General features: G+C 34.7%; 1 protein-coding gene across 3 annotated transcripts in view; it reads left to right on the top strand.

Moving 5' to 3' along the window:
- SEMA3E (semaphorin 3E) overlaps nucleotides 1-24,133 on the top strand; it is a 284,166-nt gene that overhangs the window by 162,053 nt on the left and 97,980 nt on the right. For all 3 annotated transcript variants that reach the window (XM_010344863.3, XM_010344857.3, XM_003921149.4), the window contains exons 3-4: nucleotides 16,176-16,235; nucleotides 18,178-18,297. In XM_010344863.3, the coding sequence (XP_010343165.1) occupies nucleotides 16,176-16,235; nucleotides 18,178-18,297 (180 nt within the window). The remainder of the gene's footprint in view (nucleotides 1-16,175; nucleotides 16,236-18,177; nucleotides 18,298-24,133) is intronic.

The following is a 24,133-nucleotide window of genomic DNA, read 5'->3' as shown; positions in this document are numbered from 1 at the left end:
TTAGGTGATCCTCCCGCCTTGGCCTCCCAAAGTGCTGGGAGTGCAGGTGTGAGCCACTGCGCCTGGCTGAGACACTCTCTAAAAAAAAAAAAGAAAGAGAGAGAGACACACACACACACATACAAACACACAAACAAACACGCACCCTTAACCAAGGATCTACCTGGTGATTACTGTCTTTCCTTCTTTCCTTCAAACCCCTTGAAAATGTAGCCAAAGCCTTTTATTTTTTTACTTTCTCACTTTCTATTTATTGCTTTGTTTTAATATCTTTTAAAACATAATATTTCATAGAGAAAAGGATATACATAACATAAATATATGAGAAAGTATAATAAAATAAATACTTGTGAACCCAGCACCCAACTTCTGAATGAGAATATCACCAATCCCATTGCAGGGGCAGCTACCTTCATCTTCTCTCTGTTTCCTTCCATATGCATCCTGCTGCCCAGGAGCAATTACTACCCTTTCTTGTTTTCATTTTAAAAAAATGATTTTATTATATATTTTCCTATACGGTGTATATTCTCTATACATGTTTCCCTACACAGTATATTAGTGAGCTATATAAAAATCATATACAATAGGCCGGGCACGGTGGCTCAAGCCTGTAATCCCAGCACTTTGGGAGGCTGGGAAGGGTGGATCACGAGGTCAAGAGATCGAGACCATCCTGGTCAACATGGTGAAACCCCGTCTCTACTAAAAATACAAAAAATTAGCTGGGCATGGTGGTGCGTGCCTGTAATCCCAGCTACTCAGGAGGCTGAGGCAGGAGAATTGCCTGAACCCAGGAGGCAGAGGTTGTGGTGAGCCGAGATCGCGCCATTGCACTCCAGCCTGGGTAACAAGAGCGAAACTCCGTCTCAAAAAAAAAAAAAAAAAAAAATCATATACGATAATGTGTTGCATTCTTCCAGGATTGCCTTTTGTTTTCTTTTCTTTTATTAATATTATTTCTTATATTTAATTATGTTACCTATACTCATGCCTTATTTGCTGAGAAGCAGAATAGTGAATTGGGAGCACAACCCAGATTTTGGTGTTTAAATCCTGGCTATTCATGTATAATATTGGGCAAGTTCCTAAATCGCTTTGTGCCCCTATTTCTTTTCATTTTTTTGAGACAGAATCTTGTTCTATTGTCAGGCTGGAGTGCAGTGGCATGCTCTCAGTTCACTGCAACTTTCACCTCCTGGGTTTCAGCAATTCTCCTGCCTCAGCCTCTCGAGTAGCTGGGATTACAGGCACACACCACCACGCACTCTAGTTTTCTTTGTATTTTTAGTAGAGATGGTTTCACCATATTGGCCAGGATAGTCTCAATCTCCTGACCTCATGATCCACCTGCCTCGGCCTCTCAAAGTGCTGGGATTACAGGCATGAGCCACCACATCTGCCTGGCTCTATTTCCTTATTTGTAAAGGATAAATATTCTTTCTCTCTTAAAAATGAATTAATTTATGTAAAGTACCAAAAGCAGTACTTGGCACATAGCAGTATGTAGAAGCTCTTATTTACTATGTATTCTGTGTAATAGGCTCCATCATATAAATATAGCACAGTTTATCCATTCCATGTCAAAGGACATTTGGGTGGTTTCCAGTGTTTCATTTTATCAATGTTACTATGCTCATTCTAGTAAACTTCTCCTGATACATGCATGCGGGAAAGCATCCAGGGTGTATATATTCAGGGGTAGACTTGCCAGTGATAGAATATGTTAATGTCAAGATAATGCCAAATAGCTTTCCAATGTGGTTATACAAAGTTCCACTTCTTCCATCAGTGCATTAATTCCCAATGAACTTAGACTCTCTTACACGTATTCTGCTGTTCAGCTAGATTCCCACATTCCTCAACACTCTTCCCTTGATTCATTTATGTATCTCTGCACCAATACCTTGCCATCTTAGCAACTGTACTATTTTTAATTTTTTTAGCTTTGTTTGATCATAAGTTTAATAACCCTAGAACCATTTCAGAACACATTGAGTATAAAAATTAGAAAATACAGTGGAAAAATAAAATAATATAATGCCAGATATAATATATACTATAGGAAAATAAAACAACTTAGTAGAGATAAGACAGTAGAGGTTGGTGAGGAAAGTAGGGTGGTCAGGAAAATATTGTCTAGGGAGGTGATATTTAAGAAGATAGCAAAATAAAATGCCCAGTACCCATTTTTCAAGGCTCAATGACCAGTTCTGACAAGCACACTGCAGAGCTGAAGAAGTAACCTCAGAGTATGTGTCTCAGGCTGATTTGGAGTACCGGGTCATTGAAATGGACAGGCATTGACTTGCCAGTATGGTGGTTGATGAATCATCTTTGTGAATAGGATAGTAAGATAGATGAACAAATATTCAATTAATGAGGAGGAAGTAGCAATGGATGATGGTAGATGACTACAAGGAGGAAGGTAGCGGTTGGTATGGCTGTGACCAAATGAACTTTAAAGCAGCTAGGGTTTTATTATTTTATTTTAAATCTTTATTTAGTAGGTGAGTTTACAGAGGGAAAATTAGTGAGGAGGAGGTGAGAGTGGTCAGTGAAAATATTTTCCTCACATGTGGGTTTAGAGAAAAAGTCACCGCCATGTCTGGCAGAGAAACAGTGTTCTCAGGGGACAGCGTGGTTTTAACCAGAGCAAGAAGGTAAAGGAACTTGAGGGGAGAAGAGAAAGATCAAAGTTGCAGGGATTTTGTTAATGACATTCCAAAGGATTTTACAGAAGTGTTTGAGGTATTAGAAAGGTGAGATCAGTTTCGGGGTGGTACAGAGAGCCATATGATGTATGAGTCCAAGTATTCATTGTTGACCTTGGGGTGGGTCGGGTCAATACTTCCCATGGTGATTGTGGTCAACAGGGGTATGTCATGATGGATTAGTGCTGACGATCTCTTTAGGGAAGATAAATAACTTTAAATTTTAACTTCACTTAGAAAATGGAAGCCATCGAACATGTTGATCCTCACTCTTCCATCGCCAAGTCTACTGTTTCTGCATGATGTTTTCCACCTCTTTCCTTGTTAAATTGGTGGTACTCTCATCTTTTATAAATGTCACTTTTTAAACCCATGCTCAGGGTCCCAGCTTGTTGTCCCTTCTTAAGGGTTCGTTATTTTCTATCTTTTCTACATTATTATTTCTTCTTTTTCTCTCTACAAAATCAACAACAAATATAGGGATGCTTAATTTTCTTTTGAGTCATGGATTCATTTGACAGTCTGGCAAAACCAAGAGATTATTAAATGCACAAAGTAAATATGTAGAATATAAAGTAAAATATTAAAATAAAGTTTTAACTATAAATATAAAATATAGCTATTATGATATTAAAATAGCAATTTATGATATGACATCTACCTTCTTTATTAACATATTAAGTAATAAAACCTAGGAACAGGTCTCATTCATAAGCACCTGCATTTCCAATTAATGAGTATTCATAATATTTTGAGATAATTGCAACAACTCTAAAGTAACATTGAAATATATTTTCTCTTGGTAATGAAACTGCAGGTACTACTAATACTACTGTAGTTTTCTTTTTACATTTATATGATATTATCTGATAGAAATGCTAAATTTCAGTTAGAAGTTAATGATTAATGCAATAATTATTTTTTTTTCTGATTTCTGAGTTGGTGTATTCCCTGAATTCTTTTTTCAGGCCCCAGCTAATACCTCCTGCTCCAGAAAGCATTCTGAATTTTTTGAGTTAAAAATAAATATAAATTTCTCAACTGAGCAAATATAGTTCATGATTTTCTCTTACCTACCTTCTCAGCCTAATCTCCACTTGTCCACACTAATACATTTCTAGTCACACTGTTTCTATTTGCTGGTTTATGTAACTGTATCTTTACACACTCTCTTTCCCTGGAATAACCTTCACACATATCCAATTTTTAAAAATCGATTTCTTTCTCTTTAACCTAGATTTGGAGGAGGTTTTCCTTGCCCTTCCTTATTCCGAGGTCTGATTTTGATTCCCACATTGTATTAAAATTGGTTGTTTAGCTGCCAATTTACTTACAAGATGGCTCCTTAAGAGCAGGCACTGTGTTATGTTCATCTTTGAAGATGTAATGAAAGAATGAGTGTCTATTGCTAATACGAACATCTTCCACCAGTAAATCTCTTCTCTTCACTGTCTGCTTTCTTGCAAATCTTACTGTATTTATTATCACAATCACTTTCAAACTACTTATTGTTTAATTTCAATTAGGTTAATTTTGTCTGGCTTTTACTTGCCCTTATATCCCAAACCACGTATTCACCACCTACCCACTTCTCCTCTGGCAAACAGGGTAAGAATCCTGTTTCACAGTGTGGCAGTAATTGTAACCTTGGCTGCACATTAGTAAACACCTGAGGATTGTGTAAATAATATCTGTGTCTTGGCTCTACCTCTAAACTGATGTGAGCACTAAATAGTGGTACTTTTTGAAACTTCCCAGGCGATTGTAACGTGCATGAGAGTTGTGAAATGCTGGAGTATTAAGTATCCTTGCTGGTCCTGGAAACACTGGTCCTATATGTGGCACTAAATACTTGTTTTCTAAATAATAATCAGAACTTATATGAATAATCACACTTATAATTTTTCTCATACAATTTTGAAATAGATAAGAATGTATGCATTAATAAACTTACTGTACTGTATTAGTGTTTTTTGATAATGGTTTTGCTTCATAAATTATTTAACTCACTGCATTTCCCAGACCATGTCATAATACTCTTTCCCAATGAACTTCTGATCTGTTGTACCTTTGCAACATTCATGAAAGACCCCAAACACTCACTATAAAATGCAAAACTCAGTGCTGATGCTAAAACATACTCTTCACTCTAAAACTTCCAACTTAGTAACTCCATTTGCTTTACCTAATGTGAGAACCAACCACTTCCTCAAGGAGAATAACAGTTTTTGCATTTTGCTCTATCTAAAAGTCTCCCAAATCCCCAGATAATGTAAGACTTCTTAGATTAGAATTCTGACTTCAATCAAATTCTGATTTAATATTCTAAGGAACTGAAAAAAAAAGTGTGGGTATTCTAATGTTGTTACTGCTTTTTGCTTTCTCTAGTGCCCTTCAGTGCAAAAAGAGCTTTGGCCAAACTAGGGAAAACTATTATCTAAGTAAAAACTTAAAGCATCTGAGACTTTCTGATCATAATGTGACAAAGTCAGGGCATTGTATGGATAGAATACTCAGAAAGGGAAAAACAAAACATCCTAGTAGACATTTTTCACTTGATTGGCCATAGACTCAACCCAAATCTGCATTTGTCTCTTAAAAAAATATGTTTATAAACTTTAGAGTCTCTCAGTTGGGATAGGGCTTTAACCATTGGCATTCATGGCTATTCATGTTTAAATTGGTATTCCTTTTTCTTGTATTAAAAGAGTCCTCATTAAGATTTCTTCGACTTACTACTCAATTATTAAATTATAGTTCTGTATTGAGGAAGATCATCCAATCTTGATGTTCCAATCAAATTCATAGATAATTTGAACATCCAATCAAATTAATAATTTGAAAATAAATGTATATGTTTCTTCTCACACCCTCTGCCCACAATTTATTTATATTTCATATAATTTAAAGATGCAACCAGAAGAGATAATGACATTTTATTATGTTATTACTAGATTTTCTGGTTAGGAGCTTTCACTCAACAGAATTAAATTTTATTTCCTCATAATGCATAGTTACTTAAACTTCAGTTTCTGGTATAATTTAACTGAACTTAAGTCTAAGAAGATTTTTAAATAGATTCATGTAAAATTAAGTTTTTAAATAGCTAAAAAATAAATTCTTGGAAAACTGGATATGTTCACTATATCAAAAATATATTTAGGGAAATCCAAAAACAAGAGTAGTAACTACAAATATCTTGGTATTTTGTTAGAGCCCACTCACTGTTTACACAACTATTATGTAATTCAAACAGTTCTTAAAAAGAAGAAGTATAGGAAAACATTCCCTGTGACTTTAAAACATTTTAATACTGTGTGATAGCATTTTATTTTTTTTAAATTTTTTAAATTTTTTTTTTTTTTTTTTTTTTTAGACTGAGTCTCAGTCTGTCATCTAGGGTAGAGTGCAGTGGTATGATCTTGACTTATTGCAACTTCTGCCTCCCAGGTTGCTGGGATTACAAGCGTGCACCATCATGCTCAGCTAATTTTTTTTTTAAGTGGAGATAGAGCTTCATTCTGTTGGCCAGGCTGGTCTCAAACTCCTGACCTTAGGTGATCCACCCACTTCAGTCTCCCAAAGTGCTATGATTACAGGTGTGAGCCACTGCACCCGGCCTGTAATAGCATTTTAAAATAGTGATTGTGATAATATTATTTAGTGAGCTAAAATTAGTATTAACCAAAAATAAAATTCCTCTGAATATATGCATGGTAAGGTTTTCCACATTGCACCTAAAAATGTTGAAATTATTTTTCTGCCATTTTCTCTTTTCTATGAGTTAAACTTATTTACTTATTTATATTCCTTCTATTTATTTACGTTTACCAAAAAGAAGCACTAGATCCAGTATATTTGTATTTCTTTATTGTTTGAAAGTTTGTCTTCATTCTTTCTGATCATTGTTTCATTCCTAGAATAAAGTACAGTTGGCTAACAGTTGTATATTTTTTAACTTTGACAATTAAAGCCAACATGTTAATTTTAGTTTTTTAAAATAAATCATTTTAACTTATTTTAATTTAATTACATTAGAGGACTCTTTGAAGAGAGCAGAGACCAGAGTGTAACAGCAAAGAACATGGATTCTAGAGCCAGATTTTTAGGGCTCTCATCTGAAGATGAGAGCCCTAAAAATAAGATGAGAGCCACTACCTCTTATTAGATGAGTGATTCTGGGTAAATTAGTTCACAGCTCTATTTCTCAGTTCCCTTAACTGTAGGAATAGATAACCATAGTATGTTTGTCGTAGTTTTTGCGAGAAGATAAGGTGAGCTATTAAGTGACTAGAACAGTGCCTGGAACATAGTAAGCACCACCTTAATATTTGCTATCATCATTGTTATGGAAACGAGATGATTCTAATGTGCCACCATAGAAAGTGAGGGATAGAAGTATTACATATTTTTAGGGGTTATTTAACTGTGTTCCAGAAACAAATATGGAGAGAAGAAGTATGAAAAAAATGAATAAAACAGTGCTTACCCTAAAATATTTATAACATAATAGGGAAGATATGTAGATATACATGTGCCATAGGGGACACAATTTGAATAGACAATAAAGGTTCAAATAAAATGCTAAGAAAGTATTGGGGCAGTGGTTCCTGGAGAAGATATAATATAAATTGGACTTCGAGTAATAGAATTTTGACTGGCAGTGGGAACAGAGCGAGCAGGGGTAGGAAGGACAGAAATTTTCAAGCAGTACGGAATAAGGACTAATATTTTTAGATGAAGTAAATAGATGGGTTGGGAGCATATTAGTGGAACAGGGTACACAGGAAGAGCTAAGGATGGAAATGTGGCTCAGACTAGTTCATGAAGAATATTGATTGCAGTGCTGTTGAAAGGAACCTTCTAGGCAATGCAGGAGTCACTGGAGGATCCTGAATATAGGCATAAATTAATAAGAATTGTAGTTTAGTGATAAGCAGCAGCATGATGAATAAATGGATGGAAAATGAGAATAGAGCCATGAAGCCAGTAAGTAGCAGTTAGAATTTAAAACCGAGTACATCTGAATTAGCAGCCATTAGTGAGAACCAGGTTACTGCTTTGAGATCAACTTCCTGTCTCCCAAATCGGTCTTCCAGTGTGCCATTAGTTTTGCTAGTTCCACCTTTGGTAATGAGGTGTTTCTTTCCCTTGGCTCTTACTCCCTTTGCATGGTTTCACTTTACCTTAGTAATGGTTAAGGACTAGTAGAACAATTAGTTGTTGGCGACAGTAATAGAGAAGAACCACTGACTGATATTAGATGTAACAGTACACCCTTTGTTTACTTATATTATGTTTACTTTACTTATTATCTTAAGGGTTGAGAGCTCCAGGAGACTCCAGTATTCAATCACAGGTAACAGATCAGCCTGTCTATCTTCTGTCTGAATAGCCCTTGCAATCTGTACACATTTGATAATTACTAAAACTTCCTAAAAAACAAATCAAAATTGGCCGGTCGCGGTGGCTCAAGCCTGTAATCCCAGCACTTTGGGAGGCTGAGGCGGGTGGATCACGAGGTCAAAAGATCGAGACCATCCTGGTCAACATGGTGAAACCCCGTCTCTACTAAAAATACAAAAAATTAGCTGGGCATGGTGGCGCGTGCCTGTAATCCCAGCTACTCAGGAGGCTGAGGCAGGAGAATTGCCTGAACCCAGGAGGCGGAGGTTGCGGTGAGCCGAGATCGCGCGATTGCACTCTAGCCTGGGTAACAAGAGCGAAACTCCGTCTCAAAATAATAATAATAATAATGAAAATAATAAATCAGAATTATTCTCTGGAAGATATAAATACTTGTTTAATGTATAAAATTTTATTTTATTTTTTTCTATTTCATGAAAATATAAAAATGAATATGTTTATATATATAAGCCATATTTTAGGCAACTCAGAATATTTCATATTTAGTAATAAACTTTCAGTTTTAGAAACTTTGATCTATAGTTTTTCTCTTTCTAAATTTCAGCTTGTTTTTCTAAAATTATTCTCATTACTATAATTTAAAGTTAAAATTACATATCCTATTTTGAATATCTATAGATATTATAGTTCTGTTAGATAATTCTGGTTATAAAAATATTTATGTTTTTCTCATTTATTCAATTTTATTGTATCAAAAGTGAAAAAAGTTCTTGTATTTTAGAATTCAATTTTTTATTGAGAAGAAAAGCATTTATGTACAATTTGAATATAAATGTCAGATGGTATTTCACATTAATGATATCAAATGAATAAATTTTATTTATGCAAAAGGCCACATATCAGGCTACAAATGTTTGTGTGTAGTTATCATATTTTTCTAGTTCAAATGCTTAGGAGAATAAGCTTTTAAAGTACAAACTTTGTCTATAGTTCAAAAGATTATAATTCTAGTATATTAACTACTTGAATAATGACAGTCATCATAATTAAGTATAAAGGCATAAACACTGACAGATAATGTGTGTCAGGTGAAAGATTATAATTTCTAAACCATTAAGATTTTAATGTGTTATATTCAAAATGTATTTTCATGTTTTTAATAATATTCATAGGATCTATAATTAAGATGTACATTGATGGACACTGATGCCATACATAGATGTAAATATAGAAAGAAAACCCCAAATATAGGCAAACATTTTTCATTAGAATAATAGGAAGAGAGTATAAGATAAAATTATAGAGTCTTAATCACTTAAATATATTCTATGAAGACAGACATATTAATTGGGTTGTTTTATTTATTCTTTTAAAATAAGATAATCTAATTTTTAGACAATTAAAAATTATTTCATATTCATTAGTTTGTTTGAACTCTCTGAAATTTGAGTGTCATAACATCTTTTAACAATAAGCTGTTAAATCCTTAATTCTGGTATAATTATGTGACTCAATAGGGAGTCCAGAAAAAAATTTACTTTTAATTTAATTTATACTTTATTTTATTTTTCTCTGTTGAGATACACAAGAACAGTAAATGGCTTGTTAATTTTCAGTGGAATGATTAAATTATATTATAGGGGTATTGTGATGAAATGATGTGTATTTAACCTTTTGCTTTTTGTGTCCTTTTTGGTACAGAGATTTTGGAAATCACATTACACCCTGTTGTTTAATTGCCTTTAAAAATGTTTTGTGCAGAACAAATAGCTTAATTTTATGGGTTTTTGTTGATGCTAAACTCTGGAGCAGAACCAAAAGGCATCCTGACTGCCAAAGCAAATGAAGGAAATTATTTCCCTTACTAGCTTGGCAGAACATTTTTACATGATGGGTTTAAAAAATAACTTTCCATTTCCAGTGAGGTCTTTCTTTGCCAGATATTGTCACCTGAATTAATGTCTGGATGCAGTCCTGAGCCTATTAAACTGTTTTAAAATACCAAATAAACCAAAACAACAACAATAAAACTTTAGTAAAACTACATTTCTGTTGTTCCTTTGGAGGGTCCCCACGTGTTGAACTTTACTGTGGCGAGGATTCATATTTATCTTTTGTCTCTCTTCTATCTACTCAGAGTGATCAGCTCAACATCTGTTTATCTTTCCTCAGAAATCCTACAAGTCTTTCAGAGCTTTGATTCTTGCTAACATCCTACAGTATTTCCTTCCTGATTAAACTGGAAAATTTTACTTGTTTTATTCATTTAACACATTACAGCATTTTCATGTCAACGAACCTGATCTCTCAAACTTTACTGTAATCTTCTTTGACGCATTGACTTTACAAAGAATGTAACAAAAGGCATATTGACTGATACAAGCCAATCAACAGAAGTTGAAAAGCATAGACTGTGCTTAAGGCATTATTTCAGATGGGCACTGATAGGGAGACAGAAGTAAGTCACTGCCTTGCCCTCTATAATTTATAGCCTAGTAAGAGAGCTAAAATTAAGCACACGAATCTTTGTTGTTCTAGATAGAGAAAATAAGAACACTATGAGGGATCAAAGGAATGAGAAATACTATCTGTTGAAAAAATATCAGCAAAGATTTTGTTGTGAAACTCTTTGGGAAATGTGCCTGCAAGAATAGTTTTGTTATTCTTAGAGCAATTGCCATTATTAGTTTTGCTGCTACGAACAATTCATGTTCTGGCAATCCTAGAAAAGCCATTATTGTCTTCACCATCACATAATATCTTATCTTTGTGACAAAAACTGTGAAGCCTCTGAGATTTTATCTCATTCTCAAGACAGGTTAGGCTGTCACAGTTTCATGGATGCTGTCAGAAAACATTAGATGCTTGGGTCAGGGACAAAAGGCTCTATTACTCATGGCACAGCAGGCAGCAAGAGCTTCATGTTTCCATCAGTGTCCTTGTCGGTCCAGTCCTGCAGGGGGTGATGCCTGGCAGCCTAGGTAGACACTGAACTCAGTGGATATGTGTCACATCTGAGGGACCCCAAGCTTAGGAAACTCCCAATCCTATAAGGGAACTGTTAGCAAAACTCTCTAAACTTTGTCTAGAGAGAGATATAATCTTTACTATACTGGTCAGGAAATAAATTTTCCATTTGCCCTGGAGGGATATTCTATCTCCTTCTTCTCAGACTATTTGAAAAGATAATCTGGAACAAAAGCTGTCAAAAGATGTATAGAAATGCTATAGAGAATTAACCCCTACACAGTGTGTTTAACTGGAAATGATTATCATGAAGCTATTATTTAAGGGAATACAGAATAATATGTTGTAAAACTAAGTTTAAAGAAGTCTTCATTTTACATAACAATGAAAAATGAATAAGAAGGGATGCTAATACTGTAAAAAGCAGAGCCCTGTATCTCATAAGTTATGCTATGAACATAATGCATTATTCTGAATTATGGATGATGTATTATCTAGTCTCATCATATTGATAAGGGAATTAGTAATGAAAATCTTTCCTGATAGATGTTCCTAAAATGAACTTGTATTTTATTATATATAATAAATATATGTATTTTTATATATAGTTTGTATATACATACAAATGTTCTACCATGTCCATTTGAATAATTTATACATCCACAGTAAACTAATAATTCCCAAATCAAATTAAATCTCAAATTAGAATGGGTCTTAGAAATTATTTCTTAAAATCTATCCCTCAGTGCTCACTGCAAGAATGGTTTTCAAAATAATAGATCAGGTAAAGTTTACAAACTCTGCAGCTTCACTTCTCGGATTTGCCCGATTGTGGGGTCAGTGACTCTCCTCAGGCTCATGCAAGGCTGCACTATAACCTGACACTGACCAATATCTTTCCTAAGTCGTACATGACCCACCGATGGAGTCATTGCTAACATCAACATCTATTCTAGGATTTTATGTGTGTGCTTTTTGCTTTAGGGTTGGTTTTCTTTCATATCACCTTTTTTTCTGTTTATCTTTTCTTGTGTTGCAATGTCAAAAACAAAACTGTGTTTTCACTTAAAGTTTATATGCCAAAACCGTGTTTTCCTTTAAAAGTTTATACACTGCACTGTGGAAATTAAAGAATATCTGATGTTAAATATTGTTGGTAAAAAACTGTTTGGGGCTAATTTTACCAATGAATAAGAATATCAATGTAATATTTTATACCTATAATTCAAACCATAGAGTGCTTATTTCTAAGATCATAAATTAAATCATATAGCATTTATCATTATAAAATGTTACTGTCACCACTTTTATAAATTCACAATATTACTCATGTATCAGAAACAATTTGGCTATATAATACATAAGTTTGGCTATATAATATATAATTTGGCTATATAATATATAATATATAAGTGACAAGGCTCTTCCAATTCTGGGATATAAATGCCTTACCTGATATTTTATGGGGCATGACTTAAAAAAAAAAAAAAAAAAAAAAAAGCGTGTCTTTTTTTTTTTTTTTTTTTTTTAAACTTGAGAAGGAGTCTCACTCTGTCACCCAGGCTGGAGTGCAGTGGTGGGATCTTGGCTCATTGCAACCTCTGTTTTCTGGGCTCAAGCAATTCTCCTACCTCAGCCTCTCAGAGAGCTGGGACTAAGCATGCACAGCACCATGCCTGGCTAGTTTTTGTATTTTCAGTAGACACAGGGTTTCACCATGTTGGTCAGGCTGGTCTTGAACTCCTGACCTCAGATAATCCACCCTCCTTGGCCTCCCAAAGTGCTGGGATTACAGGCATGAGTCACTACACCTGTCCTAAAAAAAAGCTTAAGTCTTGAACATATTTAGGATTCAAACATAAAAGTCAGATTTTAGAAACTAAAATGCCTATAGGAATCATATAAAACAAAAGTCTGAAGCAAATCAGAATGTCTGTCCCATTTCAACTCCAGAGGAATGTTGCCACACAGGAATGCCTGCCTAGTGTTGCATTTCTTTATATTTTTCTAGGGAAATCAGAAATGTGAATTTTTATGCAAGATTTTTTATTTTTTAAACATTGGATCCTAACTTTAATTATAATTTGACACTAAATTAAAAAATACCACCAATCAGAAACATCTAATATTTTGTTCTATAATCAGAACGTCTTTCCAGGCTGACAGAGCATAAGCTGGGTTGGTGATGGATAGAGGAAGGGGAGATAATAGAGACTTTAAGGGAACAAACAAACTGATATATACAGGAGGAGTCTGTCTTACTGTCATAGGCCTAGCAATACAGTCTAACGGCAGTAAACATTGACACTGGACTGGAAAAGGCTGTACCTGAATCCTTTTCAACCAAGGCCTCGGAAGACTCTTAAACATCCTGAGGAGAAAGAAGTAGTTTGTAAAAATGTTAATATCTGGAGGCCCATGCTACTTGGCTGTGCTATTTTAACTCCTTCAACAAAATGTTAACTTGACAATGAAAAGTGATTTCCTACAAAAGAGAAGGGAATCAGAAAAATTCTTAGGTAGCTAGTGTATTAGTATTTTCATACTGCTATGAAGAACTACTGATATTGGATAATTTATAAAGGAGAGATGTTTAATTGACTCATAGTTTAGCATGAGCAGGGAGGCCTCAGAAAACATACACTCATGGTGGAAGGTGAAGGGGAAGCTGAGCCTTCTTCACAAGGTAGCAGGAAGAAGTGCTGAGCCAAGGGGGAAGAGCCTCTTAGGAAACCATCAGATCTTGTGAGAACTCACTCACTAACACGAGAATGGCATGGGGGAAACTGCTTCCATGATTCAGTTACCTCCACCTGGTTTCTCTCTTGATAAATGGGAATTATGGGGATAAAATTCAAGATGAGATTTGGCTGGAGACACATAGCCTAATCATATCACCTGGCTTCAATGGAGGCAATTACTGCAGAGTGTTTTGGTGAGAACCAACATTCCTCAAAGATAAAAGTAAAAACTGTAGAGTGTTTTGATGAGAACCAACATCCCTCAAAGAGAAAATCCATCATCATCTGACCAAGCGAGCCCATGAAATTGATACAGTAGCATGAAATGGTGCTCCCATGGAATTCTGGGAAAACTTAAAAAAGGAGGTGGACTAAGCTTCTTCATTTTGGTGAGTAAAGGTGATTGATCCAGCAGAGGTAGGGATAAACAATATTAACTAGGAGACTTAAGCTCAGTCTTGAGGCACAAAAAAGTTCTGGGAACTGAGCAGTTGCTACAGTTACTTGAATGGATCACATTCCTTTGTTTTATCTGCAATAAACCCATATATTTATTGTGATGTGGGTTTGCACAGATAAATATGAATTTTTAAAAGAATCTCCCTAAAAGCATCTCTTTGATAAAGTCGTGGTAAGAATTAAATTGCATATTGTATTTAAAGCACTTGGCACAAAAATTGGAAAAGTTGATAATGCCAAGTGAGTATGGATTGCTGGTATAGACTTGTAGTCATTTTGGAGAGAAATCTGGTGCTACATTCATAGATGCAATACTTACTTGCCCTAAGACCCAGTAATTCTTTTCTTGGGTACACATACCAAATGATATTCCTAGACAGATCTGAAAAGGGCATGCACAATAAGGTAACAATTTGATGTGATAGAGACTTGGAAGCAATCTGGGCATCCATCACTGGGAGAGTTGATAAGAAAATGTGGGGGATCCACACCTGAACATTACAAAACATTCAGAAACAGCAGGCTATATGTGTGCATAGGACTACTGAGAGACCTCAGAAACCCAGTTCTTAGTCAAAAAGGTAGGAAATAGATAAGATTTAAATTCAATACTATTTATATAAATTAGAAATACATGCACAAAAAATAATATACACTTTATAAGAATACATACAAACACGATACCTGGTAACAGGATACAATAGTTGCCTCCTGGGGAGATGGAAATAAAACATGGAGTGGGGAAAAGGAAATAAATAATTAACTAAAATAAAAGAGGGACCTTTTAAGAGTGTCGATGAAAACAAATCATGAATTTAGTGGTATAAAAAACCCAAACCTCTACACATAAGTTGTGAAGGAAAAAATAAAGTTCTTAACACAATGCTTGACACATAGTACAATTTTATAGAGTAAGCAAAAAGAGGACCAAAAGGAGTCTGAGAAAAGAAAACGAAAAAGTGGTAAAACAGTTTGTTTCAAAAAAATAAATTAAATTTTGCAATTAGAAATGTGTGGAACCAGTTAACAAGTATAATTGATTTCTGCCTATGGTCTCAGCAAAGTGCTAGATACTATTAGAGGTGAAAAAGAAAGATTTGACATATTCTCCTTATTAGAGAATAAAAAAACAAAATACAATGCAAACTTTCTGAAATCCAGCTGGAACCTGGTAAAGTTAAACAATGTTTTTAAAAATATAATCAAAGACCTCGTGATCCACCTGCCTCAGCCTCCCAAAGTGCTAGGATTATAGGCATGAGCCACGGCACCGGGCCTATCAACATGGTGAAACCCCCATCTCTACTAAAAATACCAAAATTAGCCAGGCACGGGGGCACGTGCCTGTAATCCCAGCTACTTAGGAGGTTGAGGCAGGAGAATTGCTTGAACCTGGGAGGCGGGTGTTGCAGTGAGCTGAGATCGTGCCACTACACTCCAGCCTGGGTGAGTGAGACTCTGTCTCAAAAAAAAAAAAAAAAAAAAAAAAATCAAAGATACAGTGTGGTGTATTACTGGGTGATACATTATAAGTCAGCATTTAATGAGTCATTCATCCCTTAATCATTGTATACAGCAAACATTATGGAGAGCCCACCACACAGCGCGTTCTGTGGTAAGTAGAAAAAACACAAACTGTAGGAAGTCCCTGAATTGGAGGAGCAGTCAGATTTAATATGGGAAAGGGTTGGTTAAGTCATGGCTGATCTCTGAAGGGCCAAAACTTGAGGTGAGTCTTCAAAAAGACTTTTTTTTTTTTTAAAGGTTTATCATAAAGTAAAAGCCTAGAGACAACATGAATAAAGTAAAGCCCCAGAAAATAGAACAAAATAGAAATGTTTTGAATTGTAAAAGAAAGTGAAATGGTTTTCAGTGTGGTTTATTTTTATATGCAATTGCCATAATAGTACATTATCTTTTGTTTTAGATACACTGGCCTAATACAGCTCTAAAAATAGAAGAATGCATGATGAAAGGAAAAGATGTGGTAAGTATTATTCATTGTAAATTAAACAAATCATCAATTATATCACTAGTCAACCACAAAGAACTGAATCACTGAATTTTTATTTGCTCTTATTAAAAAAAGCATGTATGCAATTTGGTTCATGAAGAAAGTATGTATATCATATAAAACACATAATTATGTAAAATTAATTTCAATGCAGAGTTAAAGCAGAGATGCCATTGAGATTTTGGTTTTTATTTTGTTTTTTAAAATCTTAACCTGGGTTTATAAATTCCTTACGCTAATGCTTATTTCCTATGTATTTGTCAGAAAAATAATTGCAGATAAATTTTTCTGGGAACAGTTAAGCACATTCTTTGTGAAATTTCACTTTATGTTGTTTAGCAAATTAGAAATGAATGAAGAAACAAAGAACAAAAAGTTTGAGAGAGGCAAAAAAACTCATTTATCTATTCCTAAATGTTTTCAGGGTCTCTTCTACTTTAAGAAGCAATATTCTCTCTTTCCATAGTCTCCCTGCTGTGTGTGAGTGGCAAAATGCTGGGCATCAGCATCTCCGATACAGTCCCTAACACACTAAGACGTCCCTGATAGGACTTTCACTTGCAGGCGGTGGCTAGCTGATCTCGTGACACAAATGCACCCTGGAGGAAGGCCTGGACATCTGCCTGTGAAAGTGAAATTATCTTTTTTTTTTTTTTTTTTTTTTTCAGTAAGAAAAAGGAATACTCTGTAAATGACTAACGCACATTATACCAACTCCTCCTTCTCTAGCAGCTGGGTCACAGCCAAGGAGTGAGTCAACACATTCCTGTTGCTTTAGCCCACAGCATGATGCTGACTAATTCAACATACTCTTAGGCCATGAGGCTATGTCAATCTAAGTTCAGCTGAGCCAAAATATGGACCTATAGGCTCACTCTCAGATGTGACGCTGAGTCAAGGGAGGAAAAGCAGGTGCTTATAGAAATAAACGACAGATATTTTCACCATGCCTGAATGATCAGATTCTACCAAATATATGGATCACCCAAAAAATAACATAACATGTGAATGCAAACTTGAAGAAATAAATATGCCTGTATGCCTTGGATAATCAGTTCAATAGTGCACTTCTTGCCAAGAGCATACTATTGTGTCAGTCACAATAGTATGTAATATATATAATATATAGTAATATGGTAATTTTATCATAGTCATATAGTCTTACAACAAATATAGTAATCTTATCATAGTCTTAAAACAAAATGTTATTTTTATTGTTTAAAAATTCTCTCTGAAAGTGCTTTATGTAAATTTGTGAGTATGAGAATATAAGACTTACTTTCCAAAACATTAACATTTTGTTTGCTCTAAAGACTGCATGTTTTGGGAGGCTGAGACAGGCAGATGGCTTGAGCCCAAGGGTTTGAGACTAGCCTGGGCAACACTGAACAATCCCATCTCAACAAAAGATACAAAAAGATCAGATGGGCATGGTGGCACATGCCTGTAGTTCCAACTACTCCAGAGGCTGAGGTAGGAGGATTACTTGATCCCTGGAAGGCAAGGCCACAGTGAGCCAAGGTCACACAACTACATTCCAGCCTGGGCAAACAAGTGAGACCCTGTGGTGGGGGAAAAAAAAAGACTGCATGTTTGTATATGAATAACTATGCTTTTTCTAATTATTAATTTTAATGACTTTATGCTGATTCATTGTTTATACTGCACTTAAAAAACAGCATTGGGAATAACTTAGTGGAACATATTGCCATGCAAATTTTTACACGTGAAAACATTTCTGAATAGTGATTTTTTATTCCTCAGTTGCAAACTAGAATACATGAAAAATAATGCACTCTAATTATAAAATGTAATTTATACATCACTGCTAACTTAAATGTGTTCCAGTCACCCCAGTTTCTTTTACACATGTTTATTTTACTAATAGATTATTTTCTTTTTCTTCCTGCTTTAGGGTGAATGTGCAAATTATGTTCGGGTTTTGCATCACTATAATAAGACACACCTTCTGACCTGTAGTACTGGAGGTTTTGAGCCACTTTGTGCCTTTATCAGAGTTGGATATCATTTGGAGGTAAGATGTTTCATTCATTGCTATCAACCAAAATAATGCTTAAGACAACCTTGTTCTCAAAGAAAGACTGTAGCATTTCTTCCCAAGAAAGATAAAAGCATTTGTGATGTACTGAATCAGTTTGCTTGAGACAGAGAAATCATCTTTCTGGGTCTTTAAAATTATCGTCAGGTACAAAATCTGTGAACCAATTAATTCTCTGTCTACCCATTCACTGAACAATTCTATTTGCTTAATTTGCCCACTTAAGAACATCTCTTAATATCAAACTGTGTTCTTTATTATATTAATATTTTCATTAGTTTAACCACCAAACTGGAATGTGTATATGTGTGTGTGTGTGTGTGTGTATGTGTGTGTGTGTGTGTGTATGTGTGTGTGTATATATATAATTGATATAAATATATTTTACAAGGAACATGCAAAGACTTTTCGATTCTGTAATTACTTTCTCATAGTCAGGTGAGGTAGGGAATACAGGAGAAGGGAAGATTTCAAACAGAGTAAAGATAAATATTACTTGGTGCCAGTTATACATCTCTTCCGCTAAAATTTTGCCACTAGGTGATACTGCATAATAAAAGCAAATCCCAAGTGAATCCCGTCACACATATAATATTTACCAGCAAGCAGGCTCAAAGATAAGTCATATAATCTATTCCTGTAAGCTGGGCGAATCCCAACTCTAATTAATTTTAGGTACGTTTTGAAGCACTCTATATCGCCATTTTATCTTGAAGCATATGAAACAATATGCTCATATAGAATCTATTATTTTTCATCTACATTGGAAGGCAGAGTCCTACATTACGACAAGGCACAGATAAAATAGAGGTCTAGATATTCTGTTGTTGTTAATCAGCTAGACTCATGATACAGCAGTGGCCATAAAATATTAATATTTCAAGTTGCCACGTGCAAAGAACACCATTTCACTACTAAAATATTATTTCTGATATTCCTTATACTAGTTAACACTCAGGTGCAAATATAATTCAAAGTATTTGAAGTTCTTAATAGCTGCCCCTGGAGATTGCATTTAACTACTTCAGCTGTTAACTATCTATGTAGGGAGAGTTTATGATTAGCATATTTTAAATGTTAACTAACCAACCCTAGTTATAGATTAAGTTAAGTAACATGCACAATGACATCATATAGTATTTATTGAATTATTTTAAAGAAACAATGTAGATTATATAATAGAAGAGCTTTAGACAGATGTAGAAGGTAAATCAGGCCCCTGCAAGGTCAGAATATATACATGTATGCAAACATTCAAAGTATACATATGTATTTACATGTGTGTATGTGTACACAGTCAGAATATATACCTCTTGTGGTTCAAATCTTTTAGCAGCAAAGTCAGTTTCATTTATTTGAAGATGCTTATGCCTCACCTTTATTTTTAAAGAAATTTTCCTTGGTTATAGAATTCTGTGTTAATAGTTACTTTGGTTTTGTTTTCTTCTTTCAGCATCTCAAAACTGCTTTGTCTTCTAATCTCTAATACAAAGTAAAGCTTTATTCCTACTGATATTTTCTTTTTAAAATAGCTTTATCTTTTAGGATTTTGTCTTTACCATTGCTTTTCAACAGTTTCTGTAGTGTGACTTCAAGTGTGTTGGAGTGGGAGGGTTCAGTATCTGTATTTCTTAGGATACCGAAATTCTTGGATACATAATGTTATTTTTTCCATCTAATTTGGTAAATTTTACCCGTTATTTCTTGAAATAATATTTCTCCATTTACCCATGCCTCTCCTTCAGAGATTTCAAAATATATATATTACATATGGTATATATATAAAAATATATATGCATACATATAATTGTATATACATATAATAATATATGTATTTGTTATACTTCTAGGCATTGACCTAAGACATACAGTGCATTTTTATTCAACTTTTTTTTCTCTACTTTTCAGATTGGAAAAATTCAATTGATTTATATTCAAATTAATTTACTCTTTCTCCTGACATCTCCAATGTGCTGTTCAGCTCACCCCACTGGCTGTCCCATACAAAGCACCATTTACTTGAAAGGCATATTAGCCCATGTAAACTTACAATGGGCAGTAGCCACCTTTTTCGCCTTTCCAGTCACTGCCTTTTATTTGCTTGCGCATACAGTTCAGGTGTCGGACAGGGATTTTAAAGCTAACTTATCATGGTACATACCATAGCTTCTAGATATCACCCGTCACTTTTCTGCTTGGTTCTAGCCTTTCCTTTCCACATGAATTAAGGGGTTTCCTCAAGTGAAAAATCTGTCTAGTCTTTGAGTATTCTTAATTGATCTCCAGTGCCTTCAAGCAGGTTTTTTTAAATACATAAATATATATATATACACACATATATATAGTTTATCGTTATTTTCTTTGAAAGGTTTGTCCAATATAAGATACATTATCATTAGCAGAACTGGAACTTGGTGTACTTCAACTTCATACACATGATATTCAGTAATTTTATCTCACATAATTATCTAATAATAATTGAAATATTTGAGTCACGTTAGAATCTTTAATTATGACTGAATATTATTTCAATCAAATTGTAATACTTGAATGTTTATATGATTGAAATAATTATCCAAATATCAGATATGATACATTTTAAAAATATATATATTTATGTCACAAGAGGAACTGGTGACCATCCCATAATAAACCAGTATAAGATTTATCCCCAAAAGACCAATTAAAGGCTTAATGCGATTTTACATGAGGGAATGAAAAGTTACAAATCATTTAGGCAAGGAGAATACTTTGATTAAGCAGCTAAGAGCAGGGATGTATGGAATCACTTTGCCGACATTTATGTTCTTTAGAGAACAGCAGGAAATCAAGCTGGGACAAGTTGGTGGAAGATTTTAATATTAGATGTTGTCCTTCTGTGTTATTCTAAAGGCAGCATAGAGACTGTGAAGGACTTTTGAACAGAGTATTTGATTGACAGGACATTCATAATATTTAAGATTGATTCAAGCAGGGAGGGATGAAAAGTAAGAGAGAAATTTAAGGAGGCTATTACATGATCGTTATGAGAGATCATAAAGGTATTTAACACTTGTTGCAATAGCAAAGAAAAGGAAGTGTTGAACTCAAGTAAGAAGCTGCTCAGCAGGAGAGTTTCTATAACTCAGCATTTTATCTGATGTCGAAGATTAAAGGGAATTAAAAAGCAATTCTAATTTTATTTCTTGCGGATTGGGAAGAAATGCAAAGTTCTTAACAGCAAGAAAGAGCTATGGAAGTGGGTAGGTTTTTGTTAGAACCTAATAGATATCCAGTATTTCTGTTTTAATTTTTTCATTTTCACTTAAGGTTATTTCAATGATTGAGTCTGGAGGTAGGAGAGGGTGTTATCAGAATAGATTGAATTATGAAATCCTGTGGAGCAGTTAGTAGTCTTCTCTTCTCTCTCTCCCTTTCTCATTCTGCTCTTTTCTTCTCTCACTCTCATTTTCCCAAAATAACTTGAAAATTGCCATTATTTAGGTGCTGGTAGAATGTCTAGGGAGTATCAATATAAACAGAGAATGAGCAGTTAGAGAAAGATTAGATATAAGGCAAATCAGGTTAGTGCAAAATCAGAATTACATTAAGAAAAGTTTTTAAATGATAATATTATCAATGGTACAGTTTTAGTAAGGGGATAATTAAAAAGGAGATTATTGAATAGTGATACAATAAATGTATTAATATCATCAATTTAATCAAGAAATAGAGTCGTGGCTGGGCATGGTGGCACACCCCTGTAATTCCAGCACTTTGGGAGGCTGAGACAGGCAGATCACCTGAGGTCACGAGTTAGAGACCAGCCTAGCCAACATGGTGAAACCCTGTCTCTACTAAAAATACAAAAATTAGCCAGTTGTGGTGGCAGGCACCTGTAATCCCGGCTATTTGGGAGGCTGAGGCAGGAGAATACCCTAAGGGGTGAAGGTCGCAGTGAGCCAAGATCTCGGCATTGCACTCCAGCCTGGGCAACAAGAGCAAGACTCTGTGTCAGAAAAAAAAAGAAATAGAGTTGTTAAAGAAAGTAAATATGGGGAAGGATGTATTTACGGAATATGTGCTGAAAGAAGAGTTTTCTTAGAATAGTAGATAAAGAAAACCTAAATTATTTATTTTTTGCTGTAGGCATTGTCAATGAGCTTTTGATTGTGCATCCTACTTGATCGCTTTGTTTTTATTGGAGGATTTCATGAAGAATAAAATGAATGCCTTTGCTCCTATTCTCTCAAAAGTCTCAGAGTAGTTTTTAAATAGTAACATGAGATATAAGTATAAACTGCTACAGGTCTATGGCTACCTCTGATCTTACATCTCAAAGAAAGTGGAAATTATGGGTTGAATATAGATGCTCAGACGATATGAAACAGAGTTTTAGTTATAAAACATATTTCTAGAGAGTTGGCAAAGACCTTGAACTCCTGCAAAATTAAAATGGCTTTCATTACTTAACAACCAACATTTCTTTTAAGTATGAGATGACTTTAGCACAAGAATATTAGCATGTTACTATTTGTATTAGTTTTCTTTTTTGCAAACAAATTACCAAAAATGTAGCTGATTAAAACTCAGCTTCACATACTTATTATCTCAGTTTCTGTGGGACGAGCCAGTGCCAGTCCAGGCACTGTTTAGTTGACTCCCCTGCTGAAGATCTCCCAAGGCTAAAATTAAGGTGTTGCAATCTTTGTGTAGCTCAAGATCATATTCCAAGTTCATGTGGTTATTGGCAGAATTCATTTCCTTGCAGTTGTAAGACCAAGGTCCTCATTGGCTAGATGGCTGTCAGCCAGGAGCTGCTGTCAGTTCCTAGGGACCACATGCAGTTCCTTGCCATGTGTCCCTGTCTTAATATGGCTGCATACTTCTAGGCCAGCAGGCAGATCTTTCTATTCAGTTTACTAAGAGGGAATCATACAACACAGCTTAATCACGGAAATGACTATCCCATCATGTTTGCCATACAAAGTAGTGTAAGGAGTAATTTCCTACCACATTCACAGGTGGGCCTAGGTACAGAAGCATAGGACAGCTATACTTGGGAGTGGGATTCCTGAACACCATAAGCATTCTACCCACCACAGTATTCTTTACATATGTTACATGTGAAAAAAGGTTGCATGAATGCAGGTGTTTTTAGAAATGTTTCTGGGTGGGAAAGGCATAAGCCCAGAACAAAGGATGAGAAATGAAGCTGTTCTTTCCTTGAACTTTGTAGTGCTCCTCTTAAAACAGTATTTCTTTTTGCAAGGATCAAGGGATGAATGTGTGGGCCATTTCCAGAATTTTTCTGCCCAAATCTGGGAAAATTTGATTGTCCTTGAGAGCATAAGCATTTGAATATAGACTGCTGCCATATTTTTACAGATATAGTATATTTTCTCAGTCTATTTTTATTTAGAGCATGTTTATATCAATTTTTACATATGCAGACTAAATTTGTCTTGCGAATATATTTTGCATCAAAGATAATTAACAATGTGCTCTGTGATTTTCAGTATATGGCTTTGATAAAACTTTCCCCTAGTGTAGAAAGTAGCAGCGTAGCTATTCGAACATCACTGGCTTCAAAATCATGAGGGTTATACATATACCTTTGAGAGCACAAATCACTCTGAAAATATGTCAGATAGTTTACTCAAATAATGTTTTTACAAGGTAGTCCAGAGTTAAATATAGAGACTCAAAATGATGTCTTTTTCCATTTGCTTGTATTCTGTAGTTAAATATTTTGTAATGTGACAGCAAGAGATTACTATTTAGAAATAATAATGTTCTGGCCTTTTAAAGTCATATGTGTTACAGGTTATCT

The sequence above is a fragment of the Saimiri boliviensis genome, chromosome 10 (assembly GCF_048565385.1).
Source record: "Saimiri boliviensis isolate mSaiBol1 chromosome 10, mSaiBol1.pri, whole genome shotgun sequence".
Taxonomy (NCBI): domain Eukaryota; kingdom Metazoa; phylum Chordata; class Mammalia; order Primates; family Cebidae; genus Saimiri; species Saimiri boliviensis.
Note: the sequence above shows the minus strand (reverse complement) of the source record. Positions and strands in the feature narration are given on the sequence as shown.